Raw genomic sequence first — 14505 nt, 5'->3', positions numbered from 1 at the left:
GTTGAAAAAAAGTGATGTGTGGAGAAGTCACCCTCCTCCCACTGCTGGTGGTCGGTTTCCTGAAATTCCCTCTAGCCAATTCTGAAGTGCCGTTCTGGAAAGCCCAAGAGAAGAGCTCTAGAAGGTCGGGGCCATTCACCATTCACCAAAGACCTCAAGCAAGCACTGATGTATTCCTAGCATGTACCCCCAAATCTGAAGTAGTAATTTTTTTTTCTTTTTTGAGACAGAATCTGCCTCCATGACCCAGGCTGGAGTGCAGTGGCATGATCTTGATCTCAGGGCACTGCACCTCTGCCTCCTGGATTCAAGTGATTTTCCTCCTTCAGCCTCCTGGGTAGCTGGGATTACAGGCGCACACTATCATGCCCAGCTAATTTTTGTATTTTTAATAGAGACGGGGGTTTCACCACATTGGCCAGGTTGGCATCGAACTTCTGACCTCAAGCGATCCACCCGCCTCGGCCTCCCAAAGTGCTGGGATTACAGGTGCGAGCCACTGCGCCTGGCCTGAAGTAGTAAATTCTTGAGTTTGTACTCTACATGTGAATTTTGCTTCTTGCCTCTCTTCACCCTGGGGAAGATAGAAGGTGGGCTTGTGCTGGGGTTATGGGATGGGATGAGCAAAGCTTCATCTGCCATCAGCATCCTGCATGAATCATAGGCTCTGACCCTGACTTTGCTTAACTCTCGACTTTGCTGAGAACTCAGAAACCTGAAGGTATCAGTTCCAGCTCATCTTTGCCCCCAGTTCTATGTCATGGGACTTCGGTTAGCAGCAGGAGCCCATGCTGGCCTCAGGCTGGTGGGAGCCTGTAGGGAACCATGGGAGGGACCTGCTCCACCCTAAACCAGGATGTGTGCATGCTAACCCCTGGCTTCCTACCTGATGCTGCTGTGACCCTCCTGAGTCAATTCCCTTCATTCTGGGCCTCCCTCTATTCTAGCTGTGTGGCTGCCTGTGCTTCTCCTACCAGGGAGGGAGGATGTGCCTGTCACAAGACCTCCTTTGATCTTTGGGGATGCTTTAGAAAAACACCTTTTGAATGTTGGTTCAGCAGGCTTGGACCTTGTGCTTCTCTGCCCTGGGGACCATGTATGGGCTGGGCCCCCATCCCTTAGGCACAGAATCAGCATTCAGAGCAGGGACACATCCATGCTTCTTTCTATCCTGGCTTTTCTGTATCCAAGCAGTGGACACATTGTGCTAAATGCTGGGGTCCTGTCAGAGGAAACAAGTCCTGCCATCACCTCCTCCTAGTGATGAGATGGTGAGTGATCCCGGGTTTCCTTAGGAACCAGGGGCACCCCACTGTTCCTCAAAACATGTCATAAAGAAGTCACAGTACTTCCTGCCCTTTTCCAGCTCTTGGCTCCTCTGTGGTAGGTCAGAAGGGGAATGCAGAGGTGCCAGCTCCTGAGGGATAATAGCTATCCAAAATCTATGTCCCTTCCATCTTCTCAGGGCAGCTTCTTTGTCTTCCTGCTTCCCAATCCTCTCATCCCACCGATATAACCTCCCTGGTCCCTCACCTCACTGAGCACTAGGATGCCACCCCTGCCCTGTTTCTCCATCTCCAGCCTCATGCTCTTGCCCAGGCTCCGTGCATCTGTGATCTCTCCTGCTGGTACAGTGTTCCAAGAGCACCTGCTGCACAGATATCAGCAGCAGCTTTGACCACTTTTTCACCCACCTATGTACTCACAACCAACTGCTTAGGAACTTGGGACCAACAGAAACTTTCCATGGTAACTTCCAGAATCTTTCTCCACCTCCAGCTTTCCAGCTTTGGTTCTCCATATGGTTTCCCCTTCCCACAGACGTGGTCCCTTCCCAGCTCCTCACTCATCCCTCTGGGTCTTTGCCCACACTCCCTTATATGTGGAGGAATCCTTTCTTCTAATCCATGAAGTCCTCCCTCATTAACTCCACCTTCTCTCTACCACCAGTGAAGTTCTGTATTTTTAGCCAAAGTCAGCCTGTCAACTTAGGGACTTGGGGACTGAAGCCAGGACCCTCCCTGAGGACCATCCCATTCCTTCACTTCTGCACCACAGCATTGTTCCAGCAGTTCTCCCCTTGAGCTCCTGTGTCGTTAATTTATCCATCTCAGCTGGATGTTTTCCATTAACATCCACCATGCTACGTCTCCAGTCTTTTTGGAAAAGTCATTTTGGGTTCTAATGCCTCATATTTCTGTATCTTTATTTGAACAGACCTCCTTGAGGAATTTATATTACCCTTTCTGACACTAATTGCTGTCTTTCCATTCTCTCCCTCCTCCTCTCTCTCTCTCTCTTTTTGAGATGGAGTTTTGGTCTTGTCGCCCAGGCTGGAATGCAATGGCACAGTCTGGGCTCACTGCAACCTCTGCCTCCTGGGTTCAAGTGATTCTCCTGCCTCAGCCTCCTGAATAGCTGGGATTACAGGTGCACACCACCACGCCCAGATAATTTTTGTATTTTTAGTAGAGACAGAGTTTCACCATGTTGGCCAGGCTGATCTCGAACTCCCGACCTCAGGTGATCCACCCACCTTAGCCTCCCAAAATGCCGGGATTACAGGTGTGAGCCACTGCGCCCAGCCATCCACTCTCTCTTGAATCCACTCCAGTCACACCTTCATCTCCGTCATTCACCTGAGGCTGCTCCTCTTAAGGTCATGAATGATCTCTGTGTGGCTAAATCTAACACTCCTCATCTTAGTTGGCTGACTAGCAACTTTTCATGCAGTTGATCTCTCCTTGAAAAACTTTCTTGTTTGGCTTCTAGTATTACACATTCATCTTGTTTTCCTTTCATCTGACTGGCTACTGCTTGTCAGTTTCCTCTGTTTACTAGTCCCTCCTTTACTTTCCAGTTTCTTAACATAGAAGAGTCTCAGGGCCCACTCGTTAGATGTCTCCATTTACACTTAGTTGTTTGGTGTGTTATCCAGTTGCATGGTTTTCTCTATCTCTCTCTCTCTGTGTATTATCTGAAGCCAGGACCCTCCCTGAGGACCATCAGGCTTCTGTGTTGAGGATAAACTGTTGGTCGAATGGACTCAGGATGAAATGGGGAGATTAGTTATGATGCTACTGGAGTGATAGTAGCAGTAGAGAGGGTGAGAAGTGGGCATTTTCTCAATGAATGCTTGAAGGTAGAGATATAGGATTTACTGTGGGTTAACAAAAAAATCAAGGATAACACCATTGTTTTTGTCCTAAATAACTGGAAAGATGGAGCTACCATTCACTGAGGTGAGAAATATTGTGAATAGAGTGCGTTTGGTATGCGTGATTGAGTGGTGGTGAAGGGCAGAAAACCAGTTCATTTATTTTTGTATCGTTTGAGATGAATATTGGACTTCCAAGTTTATAATTTGACTGGACAATTTGGGAGTAATAGACTGTTGACCCCATGAGATCATGAGCTCCACTGGGTCAAGGCCTGTGTCATGTTCGTGGTTGTGTTTTGCATAGTTCTTGGCATGTAATAAGCACTCAAATATTTAATTGTTGAAAACAAGATGCTTCTCAAAGTAATTTTTATTGTGTGTTTCTCCTCATCAGCTGATTACTTCCTCCTGTGGCACTACCACACACCTCATAGCCCCGTTACAATGATCAATGCTTTGTCTGTCTCCACAACCCTGACTTTGGATTCAACTAATATAAGGTCTTACTATGCATTCACCACTCTCCTAGGCCCTGGAATTATGGGACAGTGGAAAATATTCTGGTGGGATGGATGGTAAATGTTCAGAAATCAAGCATGACCTTTAGCTTCAGTGCACTCTAGATAAGGGCTTTTCTTCTTTGATGTGGAATGGTGACCCATCTGAAAGGTAAGCTAAAGCTCCTTCCCCAGACAGGAAGGACTTTTTAGCCTCCCTCACATCTTCCCTTAATACAATACAGCGGAGACAAGGAGCGGACAGACAACGAATTGCTGAGAAATATAGAATGTATTTCTGGTGGCACCCTGCCCCACCAGCACATTTATGGAAATGACAATACTGGTCCTCTGGAGGGCTGCAGCAGCTGGGGAGCCTATAAACTCTTTTTCATGGCTCTGCGTGTTCTCCTTGAGCAGACCAATGTTCCTATCTCAGGTGAGGGTCAGGAGCTAGGGTGGGTACCCTGGTTTGGTGGCACAAGCCTCTTGAGGACAGTGACGAGGGCAGTGGCGGAGGTGGCCCGGGGCTGAGGCAGAGCCAGCTTGTCTGGAGTGTAGCCAGAGCTTATTGTCTAGAGACTGGGGACCATCCAAGAAGGCTGGGCCCACCAGCTTCTGAGCAGGAAGAGATTGGGCCTTGGAGTACCCTGTTGGCTTCTCTGTCTTACTTCTCCCCACAGGGCTCTTGGCTGGAGCCAGGCTCTTTGCAACATTTTCTTTTCTGGTTTTGGCCACCTTTGCAGCTGAGAACATGGAGTCCTCATGCCCTTTGCTTTTTGTCTTGGGGTTACTACGCTGCAGAAAAGATTTAATTTTATTTCTCAAGCTAGACTCTGGAAGGCTGGGCTTCTTTTGTGTATGGGCTGGCATCACCTGCCCATGCAAAACCTGGCCTTGCAAAGTTTGGCCCTGCAAGGGCTTACACTGAGTTGGGTGGCTCAGGAGAAGCTGACCCTGTGAAGCCTGGGGTACTACGGTCTGGGCATTCTCAGGAATTGTCTCTGGTTCAAGGATGACATTTAGCTCGGTTTGATTGTCTTGTAGGTCATTGTCAGATTCTTTCTCCCCAGGGACTCGTGGAGGTAGCTGTGGGAGCTTAAGCTGAGGGTGATGCTGGGAGCTGTGTTGACAGGGATCAGCAAGATGAAAGCTATGGCTCCATCGCCAGAAGCCTCGGGGTGTCTGGTTTGGAAGCATCCTTGCTGGCCTCTGTTCTTCAGCAGGGCATCTTTCTTCTCTGGTAGCAGAGTGCCCAAACCCCGCATCCCCTTCTCTATGGTCCCTGGCTGCTTTGGTTTCCTCTGGCTCCTCTCTCTTTCCTGCTAGCATGGGGACATGTGTTGGGTCCTTGCTCTTGCCAGGGCTTTGGGGCTCAGGGCCCCAGAGTTTCTCCATGCTGGGCTTGTTCACACTGGCCTCCACCCGAACACAAAGCGTGTGGGCCTCTGTCATGTCCCCACTGGGTTGTGAGATCTTGGAGACCCAGTGGGCAGAACCATGGGGTACTGCTTTGGAACTAGATTGCTTTTGGTTCTGCTGCACTGCCTTCAAGTCATTGGCCAGCTGTTCTTTAAGGTGAACCCGTTCTGGATTAGGGGCAGGAAGAGTATCTGGTGGGATGGGCAGTTCTTGGAGCAATGCCTCCCCTTGGTGGTTTAGACTTTCAAGAGACTTCTTTGTGGATATGTTCTCTGGTGCAGTAGCAGTTTGTTCCCTGGACTCCCTTGCCTTAATGGGAATTCCCCATTGTATCTCTAGGACCTTTTTTCTCAGGTGGAAGTTTAGTTTGGTCAAGATATGTGTCTGGAGTGAGTGGGGGCTAGCAGGTTGTGTCTGGCTTTCTAGAGGCAGCATCTCCATTGTTCCTTTTACCGGCACTACAGACTGGAATTCTTTTGCAACGTCTGTACAAGTCTCATTGTTGCCTTGAGGGCATGGCCCAAGGCTTATACACTGTTCTTCAAATGAAACCGTCTGAGTCAGAGGCTCTGCTGGGATTTCCACAGGCGCAGGCACCATCTCTGTGATGACAGATTGGCTAGTGACTGCCGGGGCCAGGGCTCTGGAGAGCGCCACATAATACAGAGCAGTGAGCCCCGACAGGAAGACCAGATACTTGTGCCGTAAAATGGTCTCCAGTTTCTCAATGGCTTCCATGGACAAGACTCGGAGCAGCTTAGGGTGTTGAGTGACAGTACCTGGTAAGACCTGTTGCTGCTGATCAAGGGCCGTTGGCATCCAGGGCATAACTTTGTGATGTAGGTCTGGGTCACTTGCTGCCTGCAGTTCCAGGAGCTGGTTTTCTGGAATGCAGGGTAAAGGGGCCACTGCCAGGACCCCAGGAATTCTGCAGTCCCTGGACCTATGTACACAGGCGGGGATCTTGCCCTGGTGGATCTGTCCACATTTGGAGTCGATGTGGTTCTGCAATATTGCCTTGGCCTGGGTTAACAAGTGTGGCATGAGGATGGACACTGGGGCCACAGTGGGTGACAGCACATCACAAGCCCCGTTGGCCTCTAGGGCTACAGACTGGGGGATGCTCACATTGGCTAGGGCTGGGCTGCTGTAGGACACAGTCTGTTGGTTAGTAGAGGTAAGGAGCAAATGGATGGACTGCTGGATCTTCTGAGGCAGGCCCCAGCGATGGTGAATCAACTGTTTCTGGATGTGGAATTCCAGCAGCTTCCGGGCATGCTCCGGGAAGAAGAGTAGCTCCCTGGTGAGCACTGAGATGGACTTCCCTGGCTGGGAAGTCGTCATGGTCTCAGGAGACTGAGCTTTGCCACAGGGCTCATGCTGCATGAGGCACTGGGTGTGCTGAGACCTCTGGAGGGCAGCTGGCCAGCCCCACTGAAGCTGGAGTTGCCTCTGTAGCAGGTGCCACTCCAAGGCTTCACACTCGGCCAGAGTCAAAAATGGGACATTGATCTGAGCTTTTTGATGGTCAGATGGAGACACCCAATTTGGGGAAAGTGGGGAAGAGCGTGGGGCTGACTGGGGTGGAGTCTTAGGGAGCAGTTGGGGGAAGGAGAGCTTGTTGAAGAGAAAAGGATCCTTCAAGGGAGGCTTGGGCACTTTTTCATTCTTGGGGAGGCCTTGAGAGCCCATGAAAGTGGCAACCAGGGACTCACTGTGCAGAGAAGGGAGCCCACAGAATAGCTGGCTGTATTTCTGCTGGAGATCACTCCCTGAGTCATTATCTTGTCCCCCAGACAGTGAATGGGGGCTACTTAGAGCTTTAAGGGCTGGAGAGGGCAAGGCTAGAGCCATAGGGTTTGGGCTTTGCTGACAGTGGTGTCTTTGTTCTGGGTTCATAGTGGACCATTCAGAAACCCAGAAGGTCTGGATGGGCTGGCCAGCCACACATGAACACCAGGTCTGTAGGGAAATGGTCTCAAATTCATGAAGAGAGACCTGAGAAATATTATTCAGGTTGAAAGAAACTGGCTGATCATTTCCAGGTTGGTAATACAATGGTGGGTTTGGCATAAGCTGCCTCAGGGACTCCTCCACTCGTCTGGGGAGCCCCCACCTCTGGAAATGCATCCATTTTTTAACATGTATCTCAAGAAGCCTCAGCACTTCAGGACTGAGAAATGGCAGGTGAGCAGGGAGGACCATATGCAAGGCCATCGGATGCGTCGGGTTCAGGGTTTCTGGGTTCGGAGACAGCAAGGAGTCCTGGGAATTCAAGTGATGCTGGCCTTGGTTTCCCTGGACAAGGCTGGGGTTGCTCTGCATCATCTCCTGGTTCAGTGGAGCCCTTGGCTCCTCAAGTCTTAAAGAAGCCATCGTGTTTGGGCCCCGGAGCACATCTGGCACTTGAAATTCCTGCCCTAGCTGGAGATGATCAGCCCAGTAATCTTGTATGCCATCTGCATATGTTGACTGGGCAGCTGACTGGGTTAAAGATTTTTGATCCGTTAATTGTGACAGTGTTGGGGTTACAGATGCCAGTGAAAGCTCTCTGGTGTGCCAGGAGCGAAACTCCAGACACTCATCTGAAGACATACTAGACAGAGACAGCATCTCTAGGCAAGAGGAGCCCTGCAATGGCCCTGATAAAGTCAGGGAGATCTGGTTGTTCTCACCCGCCAGCAATTGCTGAATCTCCAGAGCTGCAGAATTGCAGATTTGGCAGCAGGGATCTGCACACAGGATTCGCCGCACACTTCCCTCCGGAGGAAGCCAGCCCTGGCTGGGAAGGGAAACAGCAAAATTAACAATGGAGTGACATCTGCCTTCTTGGAAGAGTGTGGGCTGGAGTTGGCACTCTCCTTTCCCAGTCCTGAAAATCCTGGGGCCTATACCATCTTCTTGTCTACCTCTCTACTTTCCTTTCTAAGAAAATGCCATTTGGCAAGCTGTGGTGGGCTGGGCTGATGGTCTGGAGCTTGTTGGGCAAGGCTTCAGACAACCCATGGGAGGGCATGGCCCTCAGAGAGGGCTGGGAGCTGGAGTCAGTTCTCTGTTGACCTTGTTGAAAAGCTGAACTAGGAGAATGGAGCCAGGGGGTTAGCTGATGGAGCATCACCAGGAACATCACCAGTTAGAACCCAGACCATTCTCATTTGAGGCTAAGAAATCCAAAGCCTGTATTCAGTACTTCCAAGCTGTGGGAAATGCGGTCCCTGTGGGACTTCTGCATTCTGGGGTATTTGGTACCCCTAATGTGATACCCAGCATCTCTAAGGAACCAGTTCTGTTCTCTAGAGCTCTTAAGGAGAGGATAAAATAATAGACTCCTGTCTAAGGAGTGTCCCAAGTACTGGCCTCACTAAAGACAGAACCAGAGGAGGTCATGTCAGCAGAGTCTAGCCAGTGTCAGGTATTTTCCCTTGAAAGGGTATAGCTCTATTCCCTTGAAAGAGTATAAAGAGAATAAGACAAGGATGCCTTCCTTTTTCAAAACCCATTCTCTTAGCTGGGTAACTTATCTCATGGCTGAGTGCACCTCCATGTAATATGTTTTATGAATTATGCACTAGTAAAATCCTGAATTGTAGAACTGCTGTTACCCTAGCACAGAGCTGAACTGGGCAGCTCATCCCTCCTGAGACATGTGATCCACACTCTTCCCTGGCAACCCTCTCAACCAGTGTCCCTGCTTCCACTGTGTATGTCTCCCTCCCAGCCATTATCCTTCTCCTTAGTCCTGCCCCAGGCCAAGTCAAGAAATCATCATAGGCCAGGCTGGTTGTTGACAGAGTGCAAAGAGCAATAGATCACCTTTTAATGATGGAGAGCAGCTCCTGTGGCTTCTCAGCTTCTTCCTGGGAATGTCTCCTAACTGAGGAACGAGGAGACAGTGTTACATGGCATGGGATAATTTCATAGACATCCTATAGGAAGCTGAATAGTAAGGCCTTTGACTCTCACCAAGAAAAGACTGCAATCCTGAAAAGTCAGTACTCTAAGGCATGTCTGAGTACAGCATCACTATAACACAATGTCCCATATCTAATTTCGTTTGATTTTTACAACCACAATGTGAATGAGGCAGGATTGTCAGTGTTTTGCTCATTTTGTGGATAAGAATGAGAGATGAAATGACTTCCACAGGGTCATAAAACTAGTAAGTTATACAATTAAGAACATCTGCTCTACTTTCTTAATTCTTCATTTCCAGGGCATTGAGGTACAGGATTTTGGAACATTCTCGAGTTATGATTTCCCACCCATGGAAGTTTCAGTCTGGGGAACTGGAGTCTTCAGTGGCAGAGCACCTGGCTCTTGGCTCCAGGGGTCGTAGAGGGACGGGATTCATGGGAAACACCCACAGCGGAATGGAGTCAGAGGAGAGATTGGGACTTTACCTGTTGATGCTGCGTCTCTAGCTCTTTGCCTGACTTTTTGGTGACACTTAAAAGACAAAAACATTAGAATGTGAAGCTGGGACACCATTTTCTTTCTCATGTCCAAAATGAGACAAAACTTACATACATTTTCCACTCCCTTTCAATGTATCTATCTATTTTATACACTCTCCTGGATTTCCTTTGCCTGTTCATTTTACCCCATTTTCCTTCTCTGCTTATTTCTGATTCACTTGGAGGCTTTTCCAAATTCTCTATCTCCCATCTGATTAACAGAGAAGTCCTGCTGGATGCTGAGGATGACACAGGAGGAAAAGCAGAACAGATGAAAGGGTAAATGGTTCTAACAACAAAAGGACTTCTGCTTATGAAGCCTGCCAACCAGAAAAATTCCCCATATTCAGAGATCTTCCGAGATCCAGCAAGATAGACTCCATATTATCTGGTTCTCAACCCAAGCCAAATAGAGAGGTTCTTGGCTTTTCAATCAGAGTATGTTGCGGGAAGGGCCTGGTAAGGAATTATAGTCTCTGAGAAGAAAAGTATTACACAAAGGTAACTGAAGGTATGCTATAAAAATTGTGGGGTGGGGATTATAAGGGGGGACGCTAAGAACTTATAAGCTTCTTATCTGAGGCTTAATTCAGTTGGGATCATAGCCCTACCCGGCAGCAGCTCCTTTTAGGTTCTGAACTCAATTCATGGCGGCTCCTTTTCACTTGCCAGATGATTAGAATAATGACGAAGATGGAGCCATAGGTGTATAAGGGATATCCAACATCCCACAGAACAAAAGTAGGACTCAACATGGTCTAAACCTCATTGGCATGAGATCAGCCATCCCTATATCTGGGCATTCAGGGTTCTGGTGCCTAATGACTCCCAGTGCTAGGCCTTGTCATGTCCACCTCACAGAGGATGGAACTAGGCCACCAGACTGCATCACAAAGCCCTCCCATTTCATAAGTCACATGTAGTAGGGAAGCTCATGTGGTGATTCAGTCTGTAGATGAGGGTGTTTTGAGCCTGGCACCGAAGGTGCCACAAGCAGTGTCTATTTCCTAGTCCATCTTCACTCTCCACTCCCTATACCAGCCTGATGGCTCGGCTCTCTCCTTCACAACTGTATGGTCACCTGTCCTCAGAGAACTCAGTGCTTTGGCACAGGGGGCACCTTATGAGAAGGGGCGGTTAGGCCAGAGGAACCTCCACTAACTCTCCCACTTGTTTTGGAAATATACCTGAGAAGCACACATGAATTTAGGGAGGGTGGAGTCTGGTTATGGCTTGGAAATGGAGATCTTTGATGTTTCAGGCAATGGGTGACTAGTAACAGAGGAGCGGGAAGGGGACCATGGCTGATGTGGTAGGGTGGTAGGGAGAGGCCAAAGTGGTCGTATGTATCTGGTCTGTGTGGTCTGAAGCTTGCAGATGGGTTGGGAGAGATTGTAAATGCTATCTTCCATGGAGGCACATTCATGCTGAGGGATATGAACACTGGCAGAGATGGGTTAGTGGCCACTTCTGACTGTGGGTCACAAGTGACTAGTTGCTGTTCATGGTTGGATGTATGCTGTTTGCCTGAGGAGATCTTTTTTGTTGTTGTTTATTTTTCTCAAATCTGGATTTCGTAAATTTTTAGGCAGGGCATGTGTTTTCCAATTCCGCTTCAGGATCCATTACTTCCACAGCCAGACTATTGATTTACCTGCTTAGCTTTTGTAGATATTGTGATATGCCTCCAATACCTCAGTATTCCCAGTATTCCTGAATTTCCTTGAGAGAGTCTTGCTCTGGTAATGGTGGTCTCAGGCCAAGAAACCTTTGGGCTCGAAATCTCTGAAGAGGCTATTTGGTCCTTCGTCAGGGTTCAGCCCACCCAGCAGATGTGGTAAGCACCCAATATGTGCTTAGCCCTAAGCTGGGGAGTGTTGAGAATACAAAGACATTTGAGCTTGGCTTTCTGCTCTCAAGGTACTTAAAAATGTAGTTCAAAGACAAGACTAATTCATACAAAGCAAGAGCCAACAATCAGTACAAATAGACTTTTATACTCATTTATAAGGCTCTGGCCACAAACATTCCATTTCAGAAAAGAGAAATCACAGTGAGGATCATGGTCATCAGAGAGGGCTCCTGGGTGGTTGAAGTTAAGTTTAACATTGCAGGCTGTGGGTAAAAAGACTCTTCCTGGTGGGAGAAAAACTTACCGGCTCATGCTGAAACTAGGGAATGGGCCATAGAGTTCATTTGGTAATAAGAAATGCAGTGTATCTCTAGCAGAACGCAGAAGGGTGGACTGGAGCGCAATTGTGGGAAAGATTGGAGGATCAGGGATAGAGGCCTCTTGATGGAGGGAGGGCCTTTGTATCTATTTTATTTCAATCCCTAAGACTTTTTTTTTTTTTAAAGTAAGCATACTTATACATGGCACAAAATTTAAAAGGCAGAAGAGGTGTACAGTTGTCTCTTTCTCATCCTTTTCTCCTCCTATTTTTCTTCATTGTGTGTCTCTCTTTTAAAAAATGTTTTATTTTTATTTTGTATGGGTGCATAGTAAGTGTATATATTTATGAGGTACATGAGATATTTTGATACAGGCATACAATGCATAATAATCACATCAGGGTAAATGGGGCATCCCTCACCTCAAGCATTTATCGTTTCTTGTGTTACAGACATTCCAATTATACTTCTAGTTATTTGAAAATGTACAATAATTATTGTTGACTGTAACCACCCTGTTGTGCTATCAAATACTAGGTCCTATTTATTCTATCTAACTTCTTTTTTGTATACATTAACCATTTGTATACATTTTTGTATACATTAACTGTTTGCCCTTCTCCCACCCAAACCCCCAAACCCCACCCCACTACCTTTCCCAGCCTCTGGTAACCATCATTCTATTCTCTATCTGCATGAGTTCAATTGTTTTAATTTTTAGCTCCCACAAATGAATGAGAACATGCAAAATTATTTTGCCATGCCTGGCTTATTTCACTTAACGTAATGTTCTTCAGTTCCATCCATGTTGTTGCAAATGACAGGATCTCAGTCTTTTTTTATGACTGAATAACACTGCATTGTGTATGTGTACCTTTATCCATTCATCTGTTGATGGACATTTAGTTTGCTTCCAAATCTTGGCTATTGTGTAAACAGATACTACACTTGATCTTAGCCAAAAGGCCGTGAAGTGATGCTATTGTGTAAACATAAGAGTGCAGATATCTCTTCAACATACTGATTTCCTTTCTTTTGGTTATATGCCTAGCAGTGATATTGCTGGATCATATAGTAGCTATATTTTTAGTTTTGTTTTTCTTTTTTTAAGACAGGTTTTTGTTTTGTTACCCAGGCTGGAGTGCAGTGGTGTGATCATGGCTCACTGGAGACTCAGCCTCCTGAACTCAAGCAATCTTCCTGCCTCAGCCTCCCAGGTAGCTGGGACCACAGAAATGCACCACCATAGTCAGCTAATTTTTGGATTTTTTTTTTTTTTGTAGAGACGAGGTCTCACTTTATTGCCTGGGTTGGTCTTGAACTCTTAGGCTCAGGTGATCCTCCCACCGCAGCCTCCTAAAGTGTTGGGATTACAGGCATGAGCCTATTTTTAGTCTTTTTTTTTGGAGGGGAGGAACCTCCATACTGGTCTCCATAGTAGCTGTACTAATTTACATTCCCACCAACAGTGTACAAGGGTTCTCTTTTTTTCCACATCCTTGCCAGCATTCATTATTGCCTGTCTTTTGGATAAAAATCATTTTAACTAGGGTGAGATGATCTCTCAGTGTAGTTTTGATTTGCATTTCTCTGATGATCACTGATGTTGAGCACCTTTTCATAGACCTGTTTGCAATTTGTATGTCTTCTTTTGAGAAATGTCTTTTCAGATCTTTTGCCCATTTTTCAATAGGATTATTAGATTTTTTTTCCTAATGAGTTGTTTGAGCTCCTTATATGTTCTAGTTATTAATTCCTTGTCCAGATGAATAGTTTGTAAATATATTTTCTCCCATTCTGGGGTTATCTCTTCACTTTGTTGACTTCCTTTGCCGTGCAGAAGGTTTTTAACTTGACATGATCCCATTTGTCCATTTTTGCTGCTTTGGCTGTCTGTGCTTATGGGATATTACTCTACAAAGAAATCTTTGCCCCCAGACCAATTTCCTGGAGAGTTTCCTCAATACTCATGTATCTTTCAGAATTAATTTAGCATGGGAAGCATAAATAAATTGATATATTTTCTTCATAAATAGAAACATGTTAGATACTGTTTTCCCTTTTCTTGTTTTACTGTTAATTATTATGACTATATCTCCTGTATATAATTTTCTTTAATGTTTGTACAGTCTTCTTCGGTAAAACTATAACATAACTTATTTTCAATCCTATATCCATGGATATTTCTTTTTTTTTTTTTTTTTTTTTTTGAGACGGAGTCTCGCTCTGCCGCCCAGGCTGGAGTGCAGTGGCCAGATCTCAGCTCACTGCAAGCTCCGCCTCCTGGGTTCATGCCATTCTCCTGCCTCAGCCTCCCGAGCAGCTGGGACTACAGGCGCCCGCCACCTCGCCCGGCTAGTTTTTTGTATTTTTTAGTAGAGACGGGGTTTCACCGTGTTAGCCAGGATGGTCTCGATCTCCTGACCTCGTGATCCACCTGTCTTGGCCTCCCAAAGTGCTGGGATTACAGGCTTGAGCCACCGCGCCCGGCCCCATGGATATTTCTTTAAAGATTTTTTGTTCTACCAAATAACACTGACATGAACCTCATGTGTATAAGTTCTTGTACACTGGTATGAGTATATAACTAGGAGAAATTCCTAAGCGTTGAATTAATGGGTCAAAGGGTGTGTATATTTTAAATGTTGATATTGCATAATTGCCTATCAATTGTATGAATTTGCACTCTCACCAAAACTCTGTAAGGGTGCCTCTCTTCCTATGCTTGTTGACTCAATATTATCAAATTTTTGATCTTTGTTGATATGAGAAGTGAAAAATTGTATTTTATGTATTTATA

General features: G+C 46.6%; 1 protein-coding gene across 2 annotated transcripts; it reads right to left on the bottom strand.

Annotated features, from left to right (window-relative positions):
• Positions 1–3930: 3930 nt before the first annotated feature.
• LOC105517803 (protein FAM205A) lies at positions 3931–10630 on the bottom strand. 2 transcript variants are annotated; one of them, XM_011950502.1, is made up of 5 exons: positions 10145–10630; positions 9480–9525; positions 8893–8953; positions 7759–7861; positions 3931–7344 (listed from the first exon to the last, which is right to left on the bottom strand). In XM_011950502.1, exons 1-5 carry the CDS (start codon positions 10286–10288, stop codon positions 4111–4113), a joined length of 3588 nt encoding a protein of 1195 aa, XP_011805892.1. In that variant the 5' UTR covers positions 10289–10630; the 3' UTR covers positions 3931–4110. The 2 variants fall into 2 exon arrangements, with proteins under 2 accessions (XP_011805892.1, XP_011805891.1); XM_011950501.1 differs by having other exon boundaries at positions 3931–7861.
• Positions 10631–14505: the final 3875 nt, after the last annotated feature.

This window comes from Colobus angolensis, unplaced genomic scaffold (assembly GCF_000951035.1).
Source record: "Colobus angolensis palliatus isolate OR3802 unplaced genomic scaffold, Cang.pa_1.0 Scaffold308, whole genome shotgun sequence".
In the NCBI taxonomy this organism is placed as follows: Eukaryota; Metazoa; Chordata; class Mammalia; order Primates; family Cercopithecidae; genus Colobus; species Colobus angolensis.
The sequence above is the reverse complement of the archived record's forward strand: the minus strand, read 5'-3'. Positions and strand labels throughout refer to the sequence as shown.